Here is a 27,752-nt window from a genome sequence, read left to right on the forward strand (position 1 = left end):
AGTTTGAAAATGCTACTGTGACACAGATTTCTTAATTTAGGACTTTGATCAGTCCTGGACTATTGATCCACGTTCAGGTCTGACAACATCTCACACGTTTGTTATCCCTCTTTCTCTCTTTGTGTGAGTAAGTGTGGGTTTTATAAGTGTTGTTGCGTTTATATATCAAAGGTCAGCTACATATTGTCATAAGTTTGATAAGTTCATGCTGAATTCAGTATTCATAACTGTGTCTTCCTCTGATAAAAGATTACAAGAGAAATGTCTACTAAATTAAGCATGTGTTATTAACTGATACCAAAGTCCAGGGAGTCAACCTTTGCTGATAGGGGGGAAATACACACACTGCAACATTGCACCTCCCTCACAGCAGACGTGCCCTCTTGTCTCACAAGTGTGCGTGCATCACGTCCAGGTGTAGCAGGAGGTTAGTGCCTACTGAACTGGAACACCTGAGGTACAGCAACTTATACTGAGGTGTCAAATTGCTGCTATAGATTTCGTCATGTAGAAAAAAAACCCTCTTCTGATTGAGAAAGCGAGAGAGGTGTTAGAAGAGACATTCAAATGACTGTGATAATAAGTGACTGTGTATCGTTACTCTCTTTTTATCCTTTTTCATCAATCCATTGCATTCAACACAGGCTTTTATTTTCCATAATTCATTTTAGCCACTGATTCTTATTCAGTTTCTATTTATGTTTTTTGTTTTAAATGTGTTTTTGTATGTTTGTGTGTGAGTATATTGTTTTTTACTTATATATATTGTTTTCTACTTATATATATATATATATTGTTGTTTTTATGTCCGATGCACCAACCACACCAAGTCAATTTCCTGTATGTGAAAATATACTTGGCCAATAAAAGAATTCTGATTCTGATTCTGAGTGAGTAATTTGTCACTGCTTGTGTTTATATATGAAACTTTTTCATTTCATTGCTGCTCATTTTACCAGGAATCCCCCGTAGAAGCGTTTATATTCTATATATTTGTATATATATGTATATATGTATATATATATATATATATATATATGTATATATCTATGTGTGTGTGTGTGTGTGTAATTTGTCCCTGCTTGTGTTTATATATGAAACGGTTTCACTTCATCGCTGCTCATTTTACCAGGACTCCCCCGTCGCACTGATATTGTGTTTGTATGTGTGTGTGTGTAAGTTCTACACCGAGCTGTGGTTACGCTGTCACGCATCGTGGGACGTGTGCTCGCTCGTGCTCACGCTCGCTGACATCACGGTCCCCTTGGTGACGTCTGCGTCTCCTCCGCTGCCAGTGGCCCCCTGCCATATTTATTCATGCCGGGCAAGATGGCGGCGATACGGACGAGGTGTTATTGCCAGTGGACATGAGAAAGAATTTTATTCACGCCGTTAAACCGAGTCGGACACGTTTCTACACTCGGCCGCTTTGTCTGCGTTTTCACCAAGGGACCAGCGTCGACGTCGGTTTTTTTATTCCACGCGTTTCAACGTCTCGGTGCCACGAAATGTTCACGTTGTAGCTCGCTCGCTAACCGACCAGCTGGCTAACCGAGAGCAGTGCCTAGCTAGCTAGCTATCCATCACAGCCAAGCCGCCGTGAAGTGTAGAATGGGAGAAAAGCTGGAGCTCAAGCTCAAATCGCCGGTCGGAGCAGAACCCGCAGGGTACCCGTGGCCCTTACCAGTATATGTAAGTGTTACCCCTCCAGAACCCACCCGTCACACACCCACATTTACTCTCTGTTTTGGTCTTTGTTAGCTAGCTCTTTGCTAATAGTGGCTAGCAGAGGGAGCCACGGCACGCTCGTCCGGGGAATCAGGTCATACTGGTCCAGGCGCTGACAGCCGCCGTGTTCCAGCCTGTTACACTGACCGAGAACATATTGAGCTGGTTTTCCAGACCGATAAGTCCCGGAAATAGAAAACATACAGTGTGTGACTTATCGTGTCAGAGCAGAAGTAGCCACAAGTATAACTGAGCCAGACGTTGACAGTCAGTTACAACATGGTGTGTACATAAACACACCACGTTCCACACCCAGTCACCGTGTCCTTACATTACTTGTTCCATCATGTGTCTCAGTTCTAAACCTTAATGTCTCATCTGTAACACATGGTGTAAGGACACACAAGTTGTACAATGCTGTGTTATGCCTGTTTTCTATGCCTTGGATCCACCACGTGATGCTAGTAAACAATCAAACAAAACAAATGCATATAGAAATATGTACTGTGTGTGGGGGGGTGTCCTGTGAAGTCAGTGCTGCACGCGTGTAAGGCAGTATTGTTTTCCTCGAGTGCCTTTTAGTTGTTTTCTTATCTCTTGACATCCCTACGACTGAGACCAGCTGGGTATGTTTGGTAGTTTGAACTCTCAAACATCCACCGAGCCCCTGACCGGTCTGTGCACGAGCCAGTTATAGTCACACTGGTCTAATTAGGGACTTATTTTCTCCTCCTAGTTGTGTTTCCATGCAGCAGGCTGTCAGCTCCTCAGTGTCTGGTTGCAGTTGACTCATTGGAGATCAGCGGAAAAGGAAGCGGTTGCAGGCACTGTGGTGCTTTTTAGTCTAAACAGAGCTTCTCACTTATAGTAATTGCGGTGAGACAGGCAGCACAGACTGAAAGAAAAAAAAAAGAGCAGAATTTCTCAGAATGTCTGTGAGGTCTTTCGTACATCTCCTCTCCACCCACGTGACCTTATCTGGTGGTGTAGTTAGTTCATTTCCATTATCTAGTGTGTAAATCCCATTATTCCAGCGTGAACTGAAATGGTTTCAAGTCATTGAGTCAGAGTTAGAAGTTCCCCTCCGCTTTGGCTCACAGAGTTCACCCTCCCGGTACATCACGCCAGAGTGTGATATTTGTAGCCTCGCCTATTTCCTTATGTTATGGTTGAGTGAGGATAAACATAAGAACAAGTATGTGTGGAATTTAATATACTTTTGACCTGCATGATGTCTATTATACTGAGCCATGTGCTGAATTAGAAACAGCTGATGGGCTTGCATGTCGAGTTCTGCAATATGGAGCTTATTTATGCCCAGCTCTCCTCCTGTTTTCAAAGGGGAAAGACTTCCTCTCTCTTCGTCCCTCCTCTCATGTCCATATGGTCAGCTCTACAGGGAGGAGGGTGGAAGTGACTGCTCCTTTTCAACAATGCTATAATAAAAGAATTCACAAACACTTGCCAGAAAGTGGCCTTTAAGGGATAGTTCACCCAGAAATGATCTGTTATCTGAAGTGTTTGAGTCCACAAAACACTTTTGGAGTTTCAGGGGTAAACAGTGTAGCTGATTAGTGACCTATCTTCAGATGTAATAAAACAACAGAAAATACATAGCATGCCTCCGTACTGCTTGTGTGGTGTCATCCAAGTGTCCCGAAGCCCCAACATTCCTATCGACTCAAAACTAGGTCATTTCCACCATGTTTCAAGCCTAAACGTCCACCAGAAGTGGCTAAGCTGGAGGACGTTAGCATTTCTGAGGCTCCCTGAATGCACCTCGTCGGTAGATATCAGCGGACATTTAGGCTAAAAACTTGGTGTAAATTACGCCGTTTCCCCTCGAAATTGAATGTTGTGGCTTCCGGACACTTGGATGACGCCACAGGAGCAGTATGGAGGCATGTTATGGTTTTTCTGTTGTTTTATTACATCTGAAGAAGGAGGACTCACCATTGACTTCAATTGTATTGGATTCTGCTCTAACAAAGTTTACCCCTGAGACTCCAGAAGTGTTTTGTGGACTCAATCACTTCCCCCCCCCATCGGTATAGGGGTGAGTAGATAATGACTGAATTTTCATTTTTGGATGAACTATCCCTTTCAATGTGTTTTTCCAGTCACGTTTCATGATCAGTTTTTAGCCTCGTTGAACCGCCTCCTGGCAGCAACAGATCCCACTCCGTGTAGATTCATACTTCTCTCCCACAGAGCATTAAGATTGCTTATCTCACCCACAGAGCATGGACAATGTGCTGTCTGTGTTTTGACACACACAACATGGATATTGTACCGGCTGTTGGAGAATAAGGCAGGCTGTCAGAACCCAGCCCATTTAAATAGGCTTTCTTTCTTTTTCTTTGGTTTTGTGTTTCGTCTGTTTCTCCCCGTCTCACCCCGTCTCACTAAATGACCACATCTGTGCATCTGTAAATGCTTCCATATGAAGCGCACGTCTGGTGTGGTGCAGCTCTTTGTCCATTTGGTTGTGGGTGTGGGCATTAACCAGCCCTACATAGCATTTCAAACACACACCACTGCTAGATAAGTACGGCTGAGTGTGTTTGGGTTTGATCCTTACCTGTGGACTTCACATTATTATTTACAAGGCTGCAATTACTGTAGTAAAATCAGAGGCTTAACAGAGGTATAACATTTAGTAGGCTGTTGTTGCAGCACTGAAATGGAAAAAAATAAAATGTACCATAATAATTGCTGTCTTGTCACTGTGGTTACTGAAGTGATTTTATTGTACAGTGTTTCTAAGTTGGAGCCAGGCAGCCTGCCAATGCAGGTCAGCTGTGTTAGTCTCTCAGTGTCATCAACATGTGACCTGCTGTGCTCATCTGTCAAGACACATCCCCCGTGGAGCAATATGTTTGTTACCATCTGATGATGTACACAAAAGAATTTCCCACATATCTTTGCTTAAAAGTCAGAAAAAAAACAAGCCCAAGTATCTTGTTTCATATACTGATGCACTGACTTAGCTGTATTTCGTGGTAGGAGTTGTAAAAGTGTGGGAGTGGCACGCCTGCCTTAGTCATTTGTTCTCGAGGGCTGATGAGGTATACAGTACGTAGTGGAGCAGTGCGTGGTGTAAAAACCCCGACACCATGACACAGAGCACTGATGTAAGGAGGGACTGAATGTGGTTTCCATGGGAGGAGTCACAAGTGCATCAGTCGTACTCGTAGCAGGGAGAGAGTCTCGTGTTCTTTTTGTGTGACGCTCTCTTTCAAATCGTGTTTATTTTTAGCAACAGCCCTGTGCTGGTGTTGCTGTGTGCCGTCTTTGTGCGAGCAGGTGACCCCCCCCTCTTCAACATCTCATTCGCTCGCTCTCACTCTCTTCAATACACTCACACACCTCCAACACCTTCCCTCTCTAGTATGACAGTGTTTTAAATCTGTCGTGCCTACTGTTTGTTCAAGAAGATTTGTAGCTCCTTCCGTTTATTAGCAGCACTGCTAGCTTTTAGCTTGATAATGAAGTTAGAACCGGAACTCTGTGCTGACAGAAATAGTACAAGATTTCCTGTGTTGTCATACATCTTTGAGCATGTGTGCGCATTCATGTTTGAGCTTTGGCGGAAGTTTGCAGAGTAGTGGCGGGCAGTGTTGAGCGGGAAGCTGCGAGGCTGTGAGCTCTGAGCCGTTAGCTGGGGCTGCTGTGCCAGGCCTCAAACAGCTGACAAATGCCAGGCCCCCCCCACCACCACTCTCCACAGTTTCCAGCTCTTCTCACTTTCACTTTCTTTCCTTTTACCCTGTTTTCTTTTACCCTCTGATTTCTCCTCCTCCCCTTCATTTCCCCATTTCTTCCCCTCCACCAGAGGCTCTCCTTGGCAGTGCACTGAGGAAGGAGACTGAAAGTGGGTCAGTGGGTCAGCTCCGGCAACAGGCTCAGGCTGGCTTTACTCTGGGTGTAACTTGAGCCCTCTTACTGCCACAGAACTGCACATTCCAGCTAACATTAGTAACTATAGATTCCCTATATGTGATCAATAAAATGTATATTATTACATTTTATAAAGATTTTATCTAGACTTTAGTGTCTTTTAAACCAGTGTAACTTAAATTGGTTTCCTCAGAAAGGGTTTAAATTGGTATTATTGAGTCTTGAATTTACTGAAGCCATTTCCTGAAGGAAGGTTTGAGCTATTCCAGGTGAAATTAAGTTTAATTTAGATTTACAAGGACAAAGGTTTAACCTCAGATACATGGTGTCTGCATTGAAAACTACTGCAGAAACAGATTTGGATTATGAGTCACTCTATAATTTGTGTCCAAGGCCATTTTTACAAAGAAAAAACATTATTTAACAGTGCTTGAGCTCAAGTTTGCATTAATGGCAAAAGGAAGAAAGCCTATAACCCCCTTTGTCCAAGCCCTCATTAAAATACAGTTTTTGTACAGTGTTTTTCTATCCTTTAGATTCCACCTGTGTTTGTAAACTGACTTTATAGTTAAGAAGTAACTAAAGCTGCTTTCAGACATGCACTGAACTCCAGATAATTTCCTGAAATGTCAGATGTCTGATCAGTTGCTGCGCGTATTCTCCAGAGTTTTTCCTGCCAGCCCCCTTGCAAAAGACACTGATGTAGATAGCAACTTGGAAAGACAACATTTGATAGCTTAATTGGTAATAAGGCCTGACACCGGTGTCAATTTGCTTCAAACAAAAACATGTGATATCTGCGAAGGAATTTATACATCATGTCCTGCCTCCTGCATGCTTTCCCCATATGCCAGTCCTCACCTGAACACTCCAGAGATTATCCTGTTATTCTGAATGCATCTAACCCCAACAATCTCCTGTTGCTTTCTTCATCAGTGAAATAAAAACTCTGGAAAATGTCTGGACCAAGTTGTCAGGACATTTTCTCGATTTCGTGTCTCATAAAGTCACTTTTACACCATGCTGACTATTTTTGACAAGGCCATTAAATTAAGGCTTATCCGAATGTTGTGTCTACATACTACTGCTTTGATACTTGGCTACTGACAACACTGAACATACATGCTTGTGTAATAGTGTGTTGTAATCACTGACAGAGTTTCTGAGCAGTCAAAATAGAGTCCAGTGACACTGGTGGTTCTCAGAGTTGTGTGTGTGTGCAGTGGATATTACGCCTGTCAGATGTTGATCCAGTGAGAGGATGAACGGCTATTTGTGGGCATTGCACTGTTGTAACATGAAGCTTCGATTAAGTCATTTCAGTGTGCTTGTATATATTTTTTCTTCACCAGCCCGGGACCATCCCATTTTTTATTTGAAGTAAAATGTTGTTTCTTTACTTTGTTGTGATCATCTTTAAGTCATTAGTGGCATAATAAAAAAACCATTGAAATAGGAAATGGATAAATATATTTATTTTGCCCCATTAAAAGAAATTAAGGATTAAATCAAAAAAAGCAAGGTGTCTTTAAACACTAGACATGCTGCCTTTCAGTAAAAACCTCTGCCAAGGAGGTTGTGTTTTCACCCTGGCTGGTTTGTTTGTTTCACTTTCTTAAACATTGCGAGATACAGCAAATAACTTTTATTTGACTGCTGTACATCTCTAATCCTGGCTGTTATGGTATCTAGTTTGTTATTCAAAGTTCTATATGTTTTGCATGTCTCAGTTGGAATAGCAGCACTTCCTTTGGGTCCTCATTGGTGATCAGTGTTTTATGAAAATTTATAACAAAACTGTTGCTTGATAAATTAGTCCGTTAGTTGAAGTCGGCTAACGAGGAAAACTGAAGTCAGGAGTCTAGTCAGTGTCTTGCAAAAGAGTGGGGGCAAAAGACTTCAGATCAAGAATTGTTTATTTGTATGAAGATGGAATTGTGTTTGGAAGGGATTTCAAAGTGTTTCAATATTCATCAGTCCACAAACTATAAATGGAGATGATTTATTTATGTGGCTACTCTCTCTAGTAGGTATCCAGCTAAGATGACTGAAAACAAAACAGAATGATCAGAAATGTAAAAATGAAGCCCAGAGTATCAGCTAAGGCTTAATGATTGCAGCTGGTTAATATCTCATGGTTAAATAATGGTAAATCATGGTTCGTGGTTTCATTAAGTAACGTGTCCATGGAAGGACATTACTGAGGAAGCTGCTTCTCTCCTAAAAACGTCACATGCATGCCTTAAGTTTGCCAAAGAAATTCCACAACGCTCCAGAGAATGTTTTTCAGGCTGATGAAACTAAGGTTGAATTGTTTTGGAGAAACACTCCGAACTACACATGTTGTAAACAGGCAACCGCATACCAGCGTGAAAACATCATTCCAGAGAAGAGATTGGGTGGAGGGAGAATCATGATTAATGGTTGCTTTGCTGCCTCTGGGCCTGAAGGACTCAACAACATCGAAAACCTGGGAAATAAATTCCCAGGTTTAGCAAGGTATTTTACAGGATCATGTCACAGTGGCAATCTGCCAGGTGACACTTGGTAGAAGCTAGGTGACTGTAAACACTGAAGTAAATAGAGAATGACTTGTGGAATTGACTGAGCTGAGGCAGTTCTGTTTGAACAATGGTCAGAATGTCTCCTCAAGAATATTCCATTCTTATTCTCATTTACATGTAGAGAGCATTGTCTAATCACGGCGTCACGCAGTTGCTTACTGACATATGTTTGAAATTACATATATGCTGTAAAAACTCATGTAGGACTTTAATGCTATTTAAGACCTATACATGTCTACATAATGCGACTAAGATCGGAATACTCCATGTCTTAAGTTGATTATTACTTTTAATCTGGTTAATATCTGAAAATTGGTGTCTATGTTAACATGTCTACTGTGCAATTAATACTCAGCCACTAGAAGCTTGTTAAAGTTTATTGCTGGTATTGGGTTTTCTGTATTGGCCTGTAGATTTCTTTTGATAATTCAAAGGAAGACATTTGAACAGACTGTTTTATGCTTTCTACACCCACCTGCTACTTTATTAAGTACATTTTAAAGGTTCAATGTGTAGAATTTAGTGACATCTAGTGGTGAAGTTGCATGTTGCAGATGAACACCTCACCCTCCCCTTCCAAACATGAAAGAGAACCTGTGGTAGCCTTCAGTTGTCATAAAAACTCAAAAGGTTTCGTTTGTCCAGTTTGGGCTACTGTAAAAAACATGGCAGCCTCCATAGAGAGGACCTGCTCCACATGTTTGTTTTTTTAGATATAAAGTGTCCATTCTAGGGTAAAGACAACAACAATTCATACAAATTAGATGAAACACACCAGTGAAAGCATCACTAGGATTATTTTATATTCAATTTCTGCCAATAGATCCCTTTCACCTAAATCTTACACACTGAACCTTTAAACCAGTGCAGTCTAAATAAACACTGAACATGAAGGCTATAATCCAGTCCACTTTTTGTTTTGTTTTTTAGAGGTGATGATACAATTTCAGCTTCTGGCAATGACCATAATTTATCGTTCTTTTGAATTTGATGGGAATGGTGTCCCTCTTTTCTGTTTTCAGGATAAACACCATGATGCTGCTCATGAAATCATCGAGACCATACGGTTAGTATTTCCAGTCTCTGACTCATGTACTGTATGTGTCCACATTCACATGTACTGTAAGTGACAGTGTCAGGTACATAATGAAAGTATGGTCTTATGTGTGTACTTTCTGTAGGTGGGTGTGTGAGGAGATCCCAGACCTCAAACTGGCAATGGAAAATTATGTTCTCATTGACTACGACACAAAATGGTGAGCCGCGGGTCACGTGACAATCTTTAGCTCACGCTGATTCTTTTTTTTTTTTAGATAATAATGAAAGGACTTGTCCAAAAAACAATGACTATACTGCACTTTATATTATGGCAAAATCACGCCTGAAATATATGTTGTATTGGCAAGTTAGATTTGATCTTATACAAAATGATTGCCTTAATTTTGTGTCTTGTGTCACAGCTTCGAGAGTATGCAGAGACTGTGCGACAAGTACAACAGGGCCATCGACAGCATTCATCAGCTAGTGAGTCTATTTGTGTGAAGGGTTTTCAGTGTTGTGTTGCTGCTATGAAACTTAAAACACTAAAAGTGGAAAATACTGTATCTGTCTACATTGAATGTGTGACTTGAATTTATGACACATGCCATCCTGTACAGTAGGTAAATGAATTTAGGTGTTTTGAGATTTAGTTGTTAATCAAGATTTTCATCAGAGCAGATGATCTCTGGTATATTGAATACTTGTGTCCAGACAAAACATTCATTGAATTTTGTTAATTTATGTTCAGTTTTTTTCAGAGAGCATCTAGTGTAAAGTTTTTCCTTTTAACTTCTGCAATAGTGGTTGAAATGAATGCTGATTTAGACATATGTTTGAATGACCATTGTAAGTTGATAACGCATAAGCGAAATGCCTCTATGACTTGCTTTGTATGTTTTTGTTTGTGAATAAGTATAGTAATGAATGTGAATCCCTTCTTATAGTGGAAGGGGACCACCCAGCCCATGAAGCTGAACAAGCGTCCATCCAACGGACTGCTAAGACACATCTTACAGCAGGTGTACAACCACTCAGTGACCGACCCGGAGAAGCTGAACAACTATGAGCCTTTCTCCCCTGAGGTGTACGGAGAGACGTCTTTTGACCTGGTGGCTCAGATCATTGACGAGATGGAAATGATGGAAGATGACACCTTTGTTGACCTCGGCAGTGGTTAGTCCGCTGTTATTTTGGGACGTCCAGGTTTCCGGAAGAATTAGAAGGTTTAGTGCAGTGGATAAAAAAAGACACCATAAGGTGTTGATTCTTTAAAAAGACAAGATGGGTAGAGTTGCAAGACTTGGTCAGGGTGTTGGTGTTGACAGCCTGGTTGTATAACTTTAGTATAAGATATGAATCTATTACTTTGAAATTGTTTCCTGTTTGCAGGAGTTGGACAGGTAGTGCTGCAGGTTGCAGCAGCAACTAACTGTAAACACTACTATGGGGTGGAGAAAGCAGACATTCCAGCCACCTATGCAGAGGTAACTACTTTTAAAACTCACAGGACCAGATGGTATTGCAGAAAGGGAGCAGAGAAACATGAGACTATAGCTGAATTCATTCTAAAAACACCACTCTGTCAAAAATACATTCCTTAGTCGGTAAAATGATGTGTTGACGCAGTGCAGTTAGATCTGCAGAAAGATTTGGCAATTTAACAGCATGGTTTGACAAAAAGTCTTTCCAATGTGGGATGTCTTTGTCTGATCAGCCTTCATACTGGTTTCAACCTTAGGATTCCGTTTTCTTTTTTCTTTTAATTTCTTTTAGCAACACACCCATGCCACTGTGCAATAAACATGTCTAAGAACAACCTGCAAAATAGTACAAGGAACTATTCTTAGTCTAAATGTGTCTTTATGTGCAAGTAGTCTCACTTCAGTTAAACTATACGGCTGCAAATACAACTTAAAATCTCAGCATTACTTATGATTGTAAAATACACTAAAAATCTCTAGATAAGTACATCATCCTTCTCTCTTGGAACCACCTCTAGTACACACACAGAGCGTTTAATTTGAATTTGTACTTGTATTATCATATGTTAAATTCTTTCTTTCAGTCCATGGATAAAGAATTTAAAAAGTGGATGAAATGGTATGGGAAGAAACATGGGGAATACACAGTAAGTTGACTGAGTGAAGTGTTAACACACTTATACTCACCAAATATTTCATAGTAGTTACGAAGGTATTCAGCATCTTTACCCTAAGTCTTTTTTTCCAGCTCGAGAGAGGGGATTTTCTCTCTGAGGAATGGAAAGACAGAATTGCCAACACAAGGTGGTAATCCAAACTTTGTCACAGGAACGGTCTGAAAGACACAATCTCCATACATTTGACACCATTAAACATTTAACTAAGTTTAAACTGATACAGGGAATTAGGAAATGTAGTCCTTGTTACCTTTCGAAAACGTTTTAAGCTGTCAGTTTGTTCACTGGCAAAAAGTATTTCGAATATTTTGGTTGTGATGTTTGGTATAAAGTCTCTAGCGCCATGTTGAATGAACAAGTTTAACTCGGGTCACCCAGATAAAGATCATCCTGTGCAGCACTTCCATTAGAAATGTTTAGATGAAATGTAATTAACTTTTCTGTCCCTTGGCTATGTTGCTAAACCTTTTCCTCTCTCAAAATGTACTATTTGCTTGGTGAACAAATGTTTTGTAGGTCTTTAATATATCCCTCTTGTCTGTCTTGCAGTATTATTTTTGTGAATAACTTTGCCTTTGGTCCAGAGGTAGATCACCAGCTGAAGGAGCGCTTTGCAAACATGAAGGAAGGTTAGTATTTTGCAGCTAAACACTGAATTATGATTGTGGATACTCCTTGTGGATTATAGCCATGGGTTGTTTAGGTGAGCTTCAAAACAGCAGCAGTATATTAAGTTCAAAGTTCGGGGGGGGGGGGAAATTGTCCCTTTTCTTTTTAAGAAGAAACAATGTTTGACTGCACAGTGTCTAAAATTTACTACAAAGGAAATAAATCTTTATTTTGTCTGTTTTTTATTCGCAGGTGGAAAAATAGTTTCCTCCAAACCTTTTGCACCTTTAAATTTTAGAATAAACAGTCGAAACTTGAGTGGTAAGTATTACAATCGGTGAAAAATCAGATTTTATTGTTTAAAGCTTCTTTTGTTTAGTATATAATGTGTATGCATTTCTGTCTGTATTGCAGATATTGGCACAATAATGCGTGTGGTGGAGCTTTCTCCACTGAGGGGCTCTGTGTCCTGGACTGGAAAACCAGTTTCCTACTACTTGCATACCATAGACCGCACCATAGTAAGTCCTAAAACTTTTCTTCATCACTGCTCGTGTAACTGGTGATTAGAGGTGGACACAAATGCAGAGACTAGAACTACTAGCAGAGGAAATCTTGTGACTAATAAAACACTACAATGTGCCAATACACACTAGATTAGACACCAACAGTAACCTCAGCTCAAGAGGCAGGCTTCCGTAACAGCAGCTGTTATTATCTTAATGAGTCAGTCTCAGGAGTTATCAATCTGAGGAGAGAACACACAGGGTTATGCAAGGTGAAACAAGCCCAATAGATAATACTGAAGTGTGTGTCACTCTGGCAGTAGGTTAAAGTAATACCCGGTAACCAGTGGGAATCCCAGTGAGACAGCTGCAAGGCTGCCTAATAGGTGCTGGTAACAATCTGCATGTGTTGATGTGTTTTGTGTTACCACTTGACATAGACAGCTGTACAATCTGTACTCGCTCTTTATAATGTTGGTGGTGGAACTTCTTGAAATGCAACTGAAGCAGTAACAGTGTCACAGTAGGGATGTGGCTGTAGTTTTTTGTCCCTCAGAGAATGGCATTTGGTCAAGCCGAACAGAGTTAGGCCACATGCAGACTTGCACAGACTGTACTATCAGAATATGCAGCCCACTCATTCACTTCAATGAGGCCATTCTGGCAGTGCAACAGGGGGGCCACAAAATGCATAGTTATCCCAAGGAAAGTTCAACCACGTCACAACTTGAATGCCACAATGCAGTGTTATGTGGCAAGACCCTGTGGTAGCAGTTCAAATACACATAAGCACTCATTTGTAGTGTATCTGTTTGTAACAAGAATCATCTTTACACTGTTGATCTTTATTTCCACAGTTTTTTATTGTCGAAGTAAAGGAGAAAATGGTTTGCATTGTGATAACTTTTTGTATTTCATGTGTCACCAGTACCTAAAGCAACACATCAGCGCAGCCTTTAAACACAAGGCTGAAATTGTCATCACCATTTAAATGCAGCTTTGAATGTGTTTTGTTTCTTAATATGCACTAAATATATATTAGGAGGGTAAATGATCAAATGTCACTTTTGAGTCTCTTGTGTTGTGTGAAAAAGCTGAAGCATGAATAAGAGAAATCACTGAAGTTACTAAAATTGATGAAATTCTAAATCACGTTACAGGTCATTTGCATCCTTTAGTTTAAAAATAGTCCTGAATGAGTTTGACTTTACACATTTATTTTTAATTTAATGAGAGATTTCAAGTGAAGAGATATTAAGTAAAATAATATAATATTTTTTTCCTTTGTGATTATTGTAGTTACAGCGACATTTGAAATCAGGTTCCAGACAAAAAAATTATCAGTGTGTATAAGTGTTAACGGGGACATATCATGAAAATTCCACTTCGTTGGTGCTTCTACACGTTAATTTGGGTATCTGGCATGTCTACCAACCCAAAAACTCACTAAAAATAATAGCTAAAAGCTTTCTATAATAATGTTAATAGACTTAACTAACCCTAACCCAAATATCTAATTTTCTTCTCATCTTTTTCAGCTTGAAAACTATTTTCATAGTCTCAAAAATCCTAAACTCAGGGTAAGTCCTGCTCTTCCTCCTCAGTATAAACACAGTGTCCCTCAATGTATGTATTAAAATAAACTAAAATGGTTCATCTCGTATCAGGAGGAGCAAGAGGTTGCTCGGCGACGTCAGCAGAAAGACACGAAGGACAATAAAAGCAATAGTACCACGCCCACAAAACCGAAAGAACAAAACAAGGTAGGACATGATTTACACAACATGTTTTCAATTTTGCTATATTATGTGTCATTTTACACCTCAGTCTGTTTAACTCTGCAAGGAGAGGTTCCTGTCCTCTTTGTGTGAATATGTGTGTGTTTATATGTTTTACAGCAACAGGACTCCTGTGGGGAGGAAGAGCGTCCCAGCCTGGTGACAGTGGTCAAGCCCTCCGCCAAACCCAGGAGAACCCGGATCTTGTCCAAAGGTCGAAAGTTGAACAACAAGAAGCGCGGCCGACCCAAGAAAGCTGCCCCGGCTGCCGAGAAGAAAAACAAGAAGAATCAGAGCGCGCTGGACTTGCTGCACGCCAAGACCCTTTCTGCGGCACCCCCTCAGGGTCAGAGCTCACACACATATTCACGCACACATAATGAGATATCAGTTTCCTTCCTTCCGAACGGAACCATAAGACCATTCATGGAAATCTTAAGCTGCGTATCACAGAAGAGACAAATGTCCTCTTAACTACATCACTGTGTATCTCATTTGACTTTAACTTCAACATGCTTACTGTGTGTGCAGATGCATACCGGCCACCTCAGAGTCCCTTCTACCAGCTACCTCCCAAGGTCCAGCACTATCCCTCTAGTCAACTGCTGCTGAGCCAGACTCCGCCTGGTCTGCAACAACTGCTAGGTAAGCCTACGAAGATGCACCAGACCTTGAACAACTCTGTCAACGAAATGCAGTTTGTGAAATCCATTTGATTAACATTGAACAGTTAAAACGACTTGGAAAAGGTGATCTGTTTATGATAAGTTAACACAACAGTCTACTCGTTTACAAATGAGGTCAGAAGGAGAGTTACAAAGCCTAGTGAGATAAAACTCGTTACCTTGACTGAATCAAAAATACTTTAAGGATATGTACACACTAAGCCATTTTTAAAATAAAAATTTCCCGATTTAGATAAATATTTTAGCTCGGAATCAGAAATAGTCATTCATGTACACTTAGCATGCACGTTCCTATGGGGATTGTAACAATAATCCATCCTAATGCCTCCTGCACATGTTGGCAGTTGCAGCATTTTTAAAATGCTATTTAGCTGCACAACAGCTGCTAGCAAAGACAGCCAGGTCAGCAGTGTTTGTCATTCATTATCCATGTTGCATTCACTGTTGGTAGTCAAGGCTGATGCCATTTGTTTTGTTCCTGAAAAGGATCATATAATAGTAGTGTTATGTATCAGGGAAAGATAAGGATTGACTGATAAGACCCATTCAGGACGAAATCGTGGGTGTCTGCTTCATCTTCTCCAAAGGTCTCTGTTTCTGTCCCACCTGACTGAAATACAATCCCAGAGTATTCATAAATAGTAGAGTGGATGTCAGCTGTAAATGTAGCCAACATTATGCATTTTAAATCAAAAACATATCAGTGTAGATGTGGCTTTCTGTCTAACTAATAATGTATTTGTGTTTTCTCGTTTCTCCCCATGTGTCTTGAATCCTTTTCGCAGATAACATCAAAGTTCAGTACATCCAGTTTATGGCCTACATGAAGACTCCTCAGTACCGCTCCAACCTGCAGCAGCTTTTAGAACAGGAGAAGGTATTAAGATATGTCATTACATACGCTACTGATTGGCTACTGCTGCAATTTTGATAAAATATATTCTAGGTTTCATGTATTCAAGTACATTTTATATATCTGCAAAAGTAATTTAAATAGCTGATTGCTCTGTTTTGGTCCATCCACTTAACTGTATTCTTGTTTATGTCTCTGCAGCAAAAACACAGGGATCTGTCGGGACAGGCGGAGCAACTCCACTCTGTCTGTCACTCTCACAAGGACAGGATCAAAGGTCTCTTTCAGACTAAACTAGATGAGGTAGGAACTACGACTGTGTTGTCCTTTTAAACACAACATTCCTATAAACTATCTTATACCGACATCCAGAAATTTGCACTTTTTTTCTATCTCCTGTCAAGTCCTTGATCCATCCTTCTAATGTTCTTTTATTATAAAGCAATTCAATCCAATGATACACAGAAGCACTAATGCTCAAACTCTAGCATAACATAATAATGACATTACTTTGGTTACAGTGATCATACCCTGAATACACTTAGCAGGCTGATAACTAAAGCATCAGCAAAGTTGTTGCTGTTGTGAACGTGTCTGTGCAGAAAACCTCCCGCTGTGTTGTGCTTATGTGAAAAGCAAATTGCGGGTGAAGTCTACCAAATTCTCTGGACTTTATCTGCAGGTCATGTCTGGGGAAAAAAAGCTTATGTGTGTATCTGTGCTGTGTGTGTATGAGCAGCTGGGAGTGAAAGCCCTGACTGCGGAAGACCTGCTGCAGGCCCAGAAGGAGATATCGGCTCACAACCGTCAGCTGAAAGAGCAGACCAAACAGCTTGAGAGAGACATGGCCTTACTGAGAGACCACAGCCTGCTACTGGTGAGACCTCAGAGCCTTTTAGTGTTGTAACCCAAACCTCGTTGTTCCAGCAGCATATCCAGTAATTCACACCTGATACCATTCCTGCTCTAGTTTTTACGATAATGGCCGGCAGTATTAATATGATTACTTTCACTTGAGTATTCTTGAAAAGCAAATAAATAACTGTAGATTTGTTTGTTTTTTCAGTTGAAGTCTCGATGTGAGGAGCTGAAGCTGGATTGGGGCTCTTTGTGTTTAGAGAGTCTGTTGAAGGAGAAGCAAGCACTGCGCAGACAAATATCTGAGAAACAGAGACACTGTTTGGAGCTGCAGGTACAAAGTCTACCTCCTGATTCTGCCAGATCTCTTTCCAAATGCCTGAATTTCTCTTTTCTTCTACTGTTATGCTCCACATTTGCTGTTTTCTCTTTTGTCCCCTCCCTCCTTCATCTGTCGCTCTGTCTCTTCAGAGATATTTATGGGCATTAAACTTATCACCTGAGAGATGAATGAATTGAAGATTTATTGAATCACTTTTTTTCCTAGACATGTCAACATCATCACTGGATACCTGTTTTCCTGTGTAATGGCTCCCCCTGGTGTGTGTTTGTAGATCAGCATTGTGGAGCTGGAGAAAAGTCAGCGGCAGCAGGAGCTGCTTCAGCTCAAGTCGTACAGCCCCTGTGATGGCTCCCCATACAGGAAGAGCCTGGAATCGCGCTCTTCCACAGACTTGGACTCCTCAAAGCTCGGCCTGTCCTCTGCCCCAGCCCTCAATGGTGTCAGCCAAGAGCTTTCCATTAATGGCACCAGCTCACCATGTTTCGACCGCGCCAGCACAAAGGGAGAGCTTCTTTCGCGCTACCTGCCCATCTCTCCCGACCACGAGATCGTACTACCCGCTGCCCCTGACGCTCGGCAGAGGCAGCAAAGCTCCTTCCACACTCTTCCTGACTACACACGCTTCTCCCCTGCCAAGATTGCCTTGCGGAGGCACCTTAACCAGGACCCCACTGCCTCAATGCACCTAAGAGGTCCGGGGCTGACCATGCACAGGTTGGTAGGCGCGAGAATCTCCCAGTTTTCAAAGGTCTTCAAGTTTCTCCCTAAAGAAACAAATTGCTAACTAGTGGAAGTAAAACTTTGCCATTTGTTTTTATTTTTTCCAGGGAATTTGTTGGTGTTAACTCACCACTTGGAGCCAAACAGAACTGCCCCTCTCCCAATGCATTGGATGCACAGAAAAGTTCAGACAGGGTAAACATTGATCTCTCTTTTACTGTCCGTTCAACTTCCTAACTCCCTTGTGATCTTCAGTTCTCTCACCGTCAGCACATTTTCCCTTTGGTCTCTTTTTAAAGGGTTGTAAAGAGAGGAGTCCATCTGTTCAGGTTGATAACAGCATCACAAGCCTTCCAATTAGCATCCCCCTGAGCACTGTCCACCCAAGTAAACTACCTGTCAGCATTCCACTGGCCAGCGTGGTGCTACCCAGCCGAGCTGAGAGACTGGTGAGTACCCTCACGACAGTTTCACTTTGGCACAGTCACCAGTTTTTTGTTATCTCTATTAACCAATGTACTTGAACATTACTGAAAGTGTTCCTGTTCAATTTTTTGTTGTAGGACAAAGTTTTTGATAGGACGCCCTCTCGTACCTTAGTTTAGGCCACTAACATTGGTGCCCTGCTGTAGGTGTAATGATATGAAATAAGGTTTATGTACACACGTGGTTTGTACGAACAGCTATTTACTCACATTTTACATTGTTTTTATTTATGATTTCATGTCATAATATATTTTTTGGGTCCATAATTTCAGAGAAGTACTCCCAGTCCCGTCTCTCAGTCAGGCCAGACTAATGGTAAGGATTACCTCTTAACTACTCAATGTTTTCATACATTCACACCTAACAATAATGACTAAGATATTATTAATTCCTTCTGTTGTGTTCTGCATTTGATAACTGCCTTTCTTCTCCTCCTGTGTATCTTTATCCCTTTCTTTAGGATATTCATCCAGCTCAGGGCTGATGAATGGAGGTCCCCACCCTGAGGACCATAATGGTGCTTCTTCATCACCTCTTCCACACAGCAATGCTCCTCTGACAGGACCCATAGGTCGAGGAGGTCCCATCCAAAGCCCCCCACTCAGTACTGGAGGGGTGCTCCAATATGCAGACGGACCACCAAGGATTCTTCCAGAAGATGGACAAGACCGCCAGGGAGGTGAATCTGACACTGAGCCCCAGGATAGTGAACTGCGGAGGAGAATCTTCTTCTCCTCGTCCTCCTCATCCACGTCTTCCACTTCGTCAGGCAGTGGAGGCAGCGTGGCCGGAGGATCACGCCTCCACCATCACACTGGCAACTCAGCCAAGCAGGGATACCACAGTAACCATGGAAACCACCATCACCAGTCGCCTGGCACACAGTACACACACACCCCCACACATATGCTGTCATCACATTCCTCTCACAGCCTCGGCTCTCAGGAGGGACGCAAGCGTGGGAGACGAAAACGCAGCTCTGCGGGGCCTGTCACGGCCAGCGGATCCCCAAAGAGGAGGTCGTTCCCTGGGCTCAGCTCCAACACCCACTCCTCAGGATCACCACTCAACATTAACACCATGGTGAGTCACCACAAGCATTTGAGATGGAAACCAGCAGGGAGCAATATGAAACTATTTTGATTGTTAAAGTGCCGATTTGTAATATATTATGATTCTATAACGTTGCATAATGATGACAATAATACTATCAGTCATAGTCACTAACATAAGGCCATGTGCTGCAATAATTTGACTTTACAGGCAGGTGATTATTCTCAACCCAATATCATCCATGAGTGTCATTTAGGTGTGATCATCATGTCCTCATCCCAACAGGTCAACAACATCAACCAGCCTCTGGAGATCTCTGCCATCTCTTCACCAGAACAATCAAGCCGTAGCCCCAGTGGGCCTGACCTGGACCAGCCTCCCATCTTGAAGAGAGAGCGGCCCTTGGAGCTCAATGGCACAAGTCGTTACTCCTCACCCCCCAGCTCGGATGACGATGACTCAGGATACCCTGCTGACAGCTCTAGTTCTCGGTAATAGTCATTATAATTAGTACAGTACACCTGCTGAGCTGGCCTTGTTGTGAGGTTTCCTCTATAGCTGCAGGATATTTTTCTCTTTTCCGAAGTCTTGTTAGTTGTGTCATATCCAGATGCCAACTGCAACATGTCCCCTTACTTTTATTGCAAATCAATCATCTAATTTGATGTTTTAATAAAAAAACATGACTTTGTGTCATTTGATTGCATCAACTCTTGCAGTTTTTATTATGTTCACACACATTTTGAAGCCTCCTGTTACTGAGTTTGTCTTTTTCCTCCAGAATTGAAAGAAAAATTGCAACTATATCCTTGGAGAACAGGGATGGACCAAGTAGATTAGGGGATAATGAAAGAGGTACGCTGAAGAAAATGTTTGAATTCACGTTAAAATAAAAGCTTCTTGATGTCAACTGTTCTTTTTATCTTCCACCACCAGGCAGAAAATCTGGTAGCAGCAGTGGAAACAGCACAGGTAGTGAAGGCTCCTCTTCATCCTCCTTGTCCTCTACCAGCAAATGGAAATCTACTTTTTCACCTATATCTGACCTAAAGCAACCCAACTCTGACCTTAGACAGGGGGGCTCCCCTTTCGGCATGGGGGGTTCCAGCCGGGGGACAGACTCAGATTCTGACCACAAACAACAACATCAGCAAGTGAGAAAAGGGAGTGACGGAGAGTCGTCCAGCTACATGACCCCCAATCCCTTCCTCAGTCAGGAGGCAGGGAGCCGAAGTGGAGGCAGCGGAGCTCAGGGAGGCGGCAGCTCTGAACAGCGCCAGACCCACCAGAAGCAGAAGACCCCCCGTGACTGGGATCTGAAGACGAGCAGCAGCCTGGCCAGTCAGAACCTCTTCATCTCTGCAGCTGCTACCAGTGGAGGGGGAATTCTGAGTGGGAAGGTGGGCGGCAGCCCTGTAGCAGTTTCCTCAACCACGGGGTCGTCTGTGGGACAGTACCTGGGGTCCCAGTTCCCGCTTGGAGGGGCATCAGTGTTACAATCCTTGTTCGGGGCCCAGACAGGCGGGTCCACGGTGTCTGGGACCCCGCGGCTCGTCAACGGACACTCTGCCATGGGAAGCTTCTCCAGTGCAGGGCTGGCAGGGGGAGCGGCTGGAGGTGAGCATCGCTGATTCAATTATCACGTATAGTTTTGTCTCTGTATTGTTGACCAGTTAGAGTGAGGGCTTAGTCTTAACCAGGGGTCTGAGGTAACTGACCTGGTAAGTGGAGGCCTACTGCTGCTGTCATTCTGTCGGACTCAGTCTGACAGTTTGACTGAGTCTGTGCTGCTTCGCTTTGTCATGGACTGGCTGCTTGAGTGCTGCAGTTGGAAACACCCTTGGAAAATGTTGCACTTTGTCCAATTGAATTCTTAACGACAGTAGAAATCTTTAATTGGCCATGAATCATAACATGTTTTACCCAAGTCATACTTTACTCCTTTGTCATTTTCTATGGGTGTATCTGTAGGAGTTGTACGTCAGAGTCAGTTCACCTGTAAGTTAAAATCTACCCAGAAAAATCAACACTGTTGTGATTAAGTTTGATAAGATCCTGAATTGGCCCTGTGGATTTGGTTTTGTCCGACCACAGCCACAGTGGACTGACTCAGTTTGCTTTGTGTGTGCTTGTCTAAAGACTGGCTTGGCGCTATGCACAACCTGGCTCAGTCCTTGCTTCTCTCTTTGTCCCCACTCCTTCTCGCTCTCTTTGCTACTATTATCTGCCCCCCACTCCCCACTCTCCACTCTCTCGCCCTGCCTTCCCCCCTCCATTTTCTACTGTACGATTTGCAGGTATATTTCACCACGTGGTTCCAACAGTGTCCTCCCATCAGTTTGGGGCAGCGCTGCCTGCTTCTGGAGGCCTCGGCTCTCTGCTCAGTCTCTCCTCCTCTTCCTCTACCTCCTCCCAAACCCAGCAGCGCACCTCCCCCCAGCCGCCCTCCACACGCCTGACCTCCGTGTCTTCACCTCTCCCGCTCTCACAGGCTCAGCACAGCCGCACTCAGTCAGTGCTGCACAGCCCCTCTCCTCCCACGCTGTCCCTGCCCCCTCCACCGCCCCTGCACAGCGTCCCCTCCTCCTCAGCACCCACGCACTCTGACGCCCCACCATCGTCCCGGTCAGACCCCCTCTACTCCTCCCGTCTCTCCCATTCTTCTCTCCATCACCAGAGAGGACAGTCATCCCTCTCTCTCTCCATCTCCTCCTCCACCTCTGCTTCTGTCTCTGCTGCCGCTACTGCCTCCCTCTCCTCTTCCTCCCTGTCCACCTCCTCCTCGTCTCGTCCATTCACAGTGCACTACTCCCCTCGGCTGCCCCCTCCACCACCGGCCACAAGCTCAGGTGGTGGCGGGAGCATGTGGAGGACTCAGGGCATGCATGGAAACTACATCGCCTCCCAGCTCCCCGGCTCCCGACCTAGATAGGGTTTTGGGGAGGGGGGGGAGGTGGGAGAATGCAGAGGGGGGGCGGGAAAGGGGCAATCAGAAGGTGGAGAGAGGCAGAGAATGAGAGAAAGAGAGAGACTGGTAGGGAGTGAGAGACAGGAAACCTGTTTTTCCTGTGATCCTACAAGCTGTTGTTCTGATTGAACAAGGTAAGACAGATCTAAGGTTTAAAAAATGTGTTGAACGATCCCCCAAAAAAGTTGGTAAAACTCAAATGAAATATGTTTGTTCAAATTAAAGTGAATAAGTTATATTAACCCGATTTATTATTATAAACAAATTAGGGATGCCAAGTTGGAGAAATTCACCCAGTGGATAATAAACTTGTGTTGGATCAGTTTCCATAATAACATAAAAGGTCTTTTAGAAGTTTTGAAGCTGTCATTGTAAAGTTTGAGCTCTGCATCGCTTTCTCGTTTTAATTATCTTTTAACTCAAAAGGCTGATCATCCTTGACGATAAACTCTCCTCATCATGTGATAAGACTCTGTCTAACTCCAGTATCAGACTCAATATTGATAATTAGAGCCACCACTGATAAAACGAAATGAGCCAAAGTCTTATGTCTATAAAAAAAAAAAAGAAGAAAGTGTACAACCGACTACCGCGGCAACTCTAGAACAAATTGAATTAATTTCACATCAAATTTTTCTAAGACTGTTTTAGACTGTGTGTGCTGGATGATACATTAGGATTTTGACAGTGTCATGATTTGGTTCTGTTTTGACTCATTTGTTTATTTGTTGTGTTGAATCTATTAGCCAGTGATCACTCATGTGTTTTTCTACTTTGCTCCACCAGGTAACTGATGAAAACTACCTCAACAAAAAATAAACTATGCAAATGTCTAGGTGCGGACCAAGGCACTCTCCTCACTCACTGGTGCTTCAAAATGTCTGCACTACCCAACCGCCTGCAAGACCGGCCTCTGTAGTGGGATCTCTGATACACATTCTCACACACATACATACACACACACTAACCAGCACCACCACTATGGTTAGCTTGAGCAGAATTCATTGGTACTGGTCATGTAAATGTTAGGAGTGTTGTTAGTGGATTATGCTGGTTTGAGCTCAGTACTGGCTGCTGCCCAGCACTGGCTGCTGCCCAGCACTGACTGACCTGAATGATTCTGTGGTTTAACATTAACGCCCTCAACATTATGATAGGTTGTCATTTATTTGTCTAAGTCACGACTATAGCAACTAGTGTTCGGCAAAATAATCAGTTCTGATTGATTTTATGTAACATTTAACAACCGATAAAAGCACACAGTCCAACTTTCTAGAGCTGAATCTCATCTGGTGTCATCCTCTGTCCAAATTTCAATTTGTGTGTGTGCACACATTAAAACAAACACACACAGGCCAGTTCACTGAACTCTGCTCACATGTCATGCAGCCTTCCCTCTCTGCATGCGTGCTCTATTGCTTGTTTTCTTCCTTCAGTAAAATTCGGTGTTTGTTGAAGCATATTTGACGAACTGAGGAACTTTATATTTTGGTCTAACTTCACACTGGATAGTAAGATAGTTACTAGTGTAGCAAAAACACTCTGGCTGGATTATTGACACCCCATAAACTCCGGTTATGTGAATGATTTGCTCTATTTTTATCTTATTCACTTTAAGGTCTGCCATTTTTGACCCACAAAACCAAGAACTAATATCTCTTTTCTTTGCTACTAACTTCAGCCAAACCATTTAATTCACATTGTGAGTAATGGAAACTGTTTCAGTGTTTTATCTTCTAATATGAGATATTTAACATATCAATGAAAGTTTCTCTGGTGACAATAATCAGGTGCATGTCACATTCTCTAACGGACACATGAAGAGTTTGAGAGAAAATCTGTGTAAATTAACCTTTCACATAAAATGATCTGACGTCAAACTCACTTTGAAAATTTGGTGAATCATTTCCAGGGGTGACAAGAACACTGAGTCGGACTCATTAGCACAGTACATTTTAATGTTTATTTTAATAAGACCAATGGAATTTGATTTAATGAGATGGTGCTCTGTGTTTTTTGTGTATTGTTAGCCACACTTATGGAATCCCAGGTCAGGGGGGCGTGGCTGCACTGTTAAGTAAAACTGAATCCAGGTGTAAAAGAAAAACAGTAAAACCACAGACAATTGAACTTATTGTATTTGTGAATATTTCCTCCTCCGGTCAGTTTGATAAGTCACACTAATCTGTGGAGCCACAGCAGGAATTTTTAACTTTTCTTATGCTAAACTTATTCATATTTATCTCTGCTGTCGCAGGTTTAAGCAAAATGTGGGTTTATACATTTTACAACACAGATACACACTCATGCATGCAAATCCTCACACACTGGGAAAACACATAACCACGACAAACTACTGGACTCTTTTCACACCTTTTTGTTTGTTTTTTATTGTGTAATTTGTTATTTTTGTAAACAATGTTTGTACTGTGAATGTGATTCATGCTCCAACTGTATAGTTGTGTATAATTTAGATGATTATATTTATGCCATCAGTCTTCTTTTGCCTTGGTATTTGTTTTTCTCTTTATTTTTATTTTTTCTTTTAATCCTGAATTGTGTCGACAGTGTAGAATGCAATAGTGTGTGTACTTGACTCAGTCTGAAAACCATGGTGCTAAATTTGGACTGTGCCTGATTTTATTTATTTTCTATTAGTGAAAACATAAAAACAATTCGAACACTTGGTGCTGTACACAGGGACGTTTATAAAAGCCTTTTTTTTAGGCATTTCCTTTTCTCATATTTAATATGCTTTTGTCTTTGAACGCCTCGTGTACAAGTGTAGACTCCATCTTAAGATGGATACTGTGTAAACAGGGGCCTCTGTTCATGTTTCTCACACAGCTGTTTTAACATGTGTCCGGCCGCTTTCTCAATAGTAAGTCACATATCTGTAGGTTAACAAGACACACTGATTTTGTACATATGTTTTTTTTTCCCCTTGTATGTCTCCAGCATAAAACAGAAAGCTATATAAGATAAGTCTCTATATACAGTCTATATGTATAAATGAGTAAATATATATATATATAAGTCAAAAGGGGTATTTTGGTGCTGGCATTGCAACCCCTTAAATTCAACCTGTTAAACAGGAGGCTTGAAGCCGGGGAGAGCGAAGCTTTGCCACCGCAGGACCTTAATAGACGGCGTCTTAAAAACACACGCCACAGAACTAGAAACTCACAAACTGTGTATTCAACACACAAAGGTGCTGTGACTTGAACATAACTAGATTCAAGCTCTAGAACTGTTATCTCGATTTTTAGCAGAAGTTTTCATGTCGGTTTCTTTTTATTTCCTTTTTTATATATATATATATATATATATGTATATATATACATATATATATATATATATATGTATATATACACACCAACCCAGATTCTGCAGGAAAAATGGTGCTTCTGTTTCCAAACGACAATGAAATCTTTACTGGTGCTTAAAGTGAATGTCTTACTGACAAGGCCCTCCCATGTAGAGTAAGCATACTGTGAGACATGCTGATGTAAAACACTTGTGTTAGCGTGTGTGTGTGAGCAGCAAAGCTTATTTTTCTGATAGTGGGATACACTTAAGCTCAGTGTGTGTGGTTTTATGTTCCCACTTGATGGTGCATATCTAAGGGAAAATTAGACTAATAATAATCAAAGCTTTATAGTAAACTCCTGTCCTGTGCACTCACTGTGCGAACATGAGCGTGTTTTCAGAGAGACGTTTTAGAACATAACTAGAGACAATAGAGTCCGTTTGTTACCAGCACTGAGAGCTCCTTTGTAATTATTGTCTGACGTTATGATTTTTCTTATTCTTGATGTTTGATACGATTACAATTACATGTTCTGCTTCTAACTGTGTCTTCAGATTCCTGTCAGTTTTTAATACTACTTGTTGGACAGACAGCACGGTGCTCTCCTTCACTTAAAACAAGGAAATTGCAGCTATTCATACGAAAACATTGCTCTTCCCCTGTTGTGCTGCAGGGTTTCATGGGTAACGATAGTCAACACGAGCTCGCCTGGCGGGTTTCTGGATAATACAGTCTAACCTAGAGAAGTTTCTCTCACATGGAGGGGGGGTTTGTGATGTGTGTGACGGTGAGAATAGTTCATGGGAACACTTATTTTACACAGATTTGAACCCGCCTCTTGTATAATCACTGAAAGGGGTGAGGTGCTGTGATCAAAGTCCTTTGGTGCATGAGCATGATTGGACCTTAAAGCTTCGATGCAGTTCTCCAGCTTCATCTCCATCCTGGTACATGAATTCTCGATAACCTGTGAGAGCTGTAGAGTCGAGGCCGTTTACTCTAAATCCTGCCAAAGGTCTGAAACTCAGGAACTTCCCAGGATGCTTGTAACGATGCAAAAGATTTAAACTACTGCACGCCACGACTTAATCGCACCACACCATCTCGTGCCGCGATGAAGTCCCTCAGTATTCCCCCCCCCCAAACTCAGGACCAGGACAAGCTCCTCATTAAGTGCATGTCAAGGTAACAATTTAGTCAGGTCTCCTCAGATCTATTCTCACTGTCGCATACATGCAGCCTCTCCGGGGAAACGCAGCTTTAATTAGCTTTACACAAGTCGTTCTGATCTGGAGAAGCTGTGACACGGCCACGACTTTCAGCCTCTTCCTCATCTCACAAAAGCCTCTGTCTGATATGTCTCTAAACAAGGAGGTTCACCGTCCTCTGTTGGGTTGAACTGATGTTAAAAGAGCCGAGCGTGAACCGCAGTCTGTGTATTGTGATCTCTGATTGGTGAAGCCAGGGCAGGTTTGAGGTGCAATAACGGCAAACCTATTTCCCAAAAGGCCCCGGGTTTTCATTGAAAACTTGTTACTGTTCGGTGTTGGTGCTTTTATCCTAAGATGTTATAATGAAACAAATGGAATTAATGGGTTTTTTTCTGCGTTTTATGATTATTAATAAAAATGTTTCTTATAATATTTGAATTCATTTAGTTGTGCTGTGGCTTTTATTTATGTGATTCCGTTTTCCCTCATGTATGATGCGTTCACTTAGCAGTAATAGCATCACAATAGCGTTAAACAATGGCAATAGACCAAAGACAAATAGACAAAAACAATGTAATGTCTCTTCGTCGCTGGTGTGTTTTGATTATCGACATCAAACTTAATTGGAACTCAGACACTCAGCATATACCTCCACCAAGGCCCAACAGTTGCTTTGTAAAACCACATTTAAATTCACTTGATCCTGATTTTTATTTGGATCTGCACCAAATGGCACATAACTCATGAAACATTAAAATCAGTTCTTTAAATTGCCTTTTTTTTTGTTAATTAAGATCCATGAATAATTCTCTGAGAAATCAAGGGAAACTTTTGAAAAGACTGAAAATGTTTAAAGTTTAAAACTAATTTTGCATACGCCTGCTGATCTGGAACATACAAAGGTAATAAACATCTTGATTAGTTTCTGGTGTAGTTCTGCTGCATTTCTCCTTCACAAATACCCACAAATACCTCCCAGC

The 27,752-nt window shown here is 41.9% G+C and overlaps 1 protein-coding gene across 4 annotated transcripts; it reads left to right on the top strand.

The window, feature by feature from the left end:
• The first annotated feature begins 1,301 nt into the window (after positions 1-1,301).
• On the top strand, positions 1,302-27,214 carry dot1l (DOT1-like histone H3K79 methyltransferase). 4 transcript variants are annotated; one of them, XR_007034835.1, is made up of 29 exons: positions 1,302-1,692; positions 9,215-9,258; positions 9,374-9,448; positions 9,653-9,716; positions 10,178-10,406; positions 10,623-10,717; positions 11,299-11,361; positions 11,463-11,518; positions 11,941-12,020; positions 12,253-12,321; positions 12,415-12,521; positions 14,045-14,086; positions 14,174-14,269; positions 14,405-14,630; positions 14,816-14,929; positions 15,756-15,847; positions 16,025-16,126; positions 16,563-16,700; positions 16,890-17,015; positions 17,296-17,738; positions 17,852-17,939; positions 18,044-18,193; positions 18,503-18,545; positions 18,691-19,313; positions 19,569-19,774; positions 20,065-20,138; positions 20,220-20,900; positions 21,581-22,385; positions 23,038-27,214. XR_007034835.1 is itself a non-coding variant. In XM_047343157.1 (28 exons), exons 1-28 carry the CDS (start codon positions 1,612-1,614, stop codon positions 22,213-22,215), a joined length of 4,842 nt encoding a protein of 1,613 aa, XP_047199113.1. In that variant the 5' UTR covers positions 1,302-1,611; the 3' UTR covers positions 22,216-27,214. The 4 variants fall into 4 exon arrangements, 3 of the variants coding, with proteins under 3 accessions (XP_047199113.1, XP_047199115.1, XP_047199114.1); XM_047343157.1 differs by having other exon boundaries at positions 21,581-27,214; XM_047343159.1 differs by lacking the exon at positions 21,581-22,385 and having other exon boundaries at positions 1,303-1,692.
• The last annotated feature ends 538 nt before the right edge of the window (positions 27,215-27,752 follow it).

Source organism: Hippoglossus stenolepis, chromosome 14 (genome assembly GCF_022539355.2).
Source record: "Hippoglossus stenolepis isolate QCI-W04-F060 chromosome 14, HSTE1.2, whole genome shotgun sequence".
Classification (NCBI taxonomy): Eukaryota; Metazoa; Chordata; class Actinopteri; order Pleuronectiformes; family Pleuronectidae; genus Hippoglossus; species Hippoglossus stenolepis.

What these genes read in the sequence shown, in the direction of transcription:
- dot1l (XM_047343157.1), top strand. Translation starts at nt 1,612, where the DNA reads ATGGGAGAAAAGCTGGAGCTCAAGCTCAAATCGCCGGTCGGAGCAGAA. An exon ending in CTTTGTTGACCTCGGCAGTG is followed by an intron (nt 10,407 to 10,622) that starts GTTAGTCCGCTG and finishes TCCTGTTTGCAG; the next exon opens with GAGTTGGACAGGTAGTGCTG. An exon ending in CTTTGCAAACATGAAGGAAG is followed by an intron (nt 12,021 to 12,252) that starts GTTAGTATTTTG and finishes TTTTATTCGCAG; the next exon opens with GTGGAAAAATAGTTTCCTCC.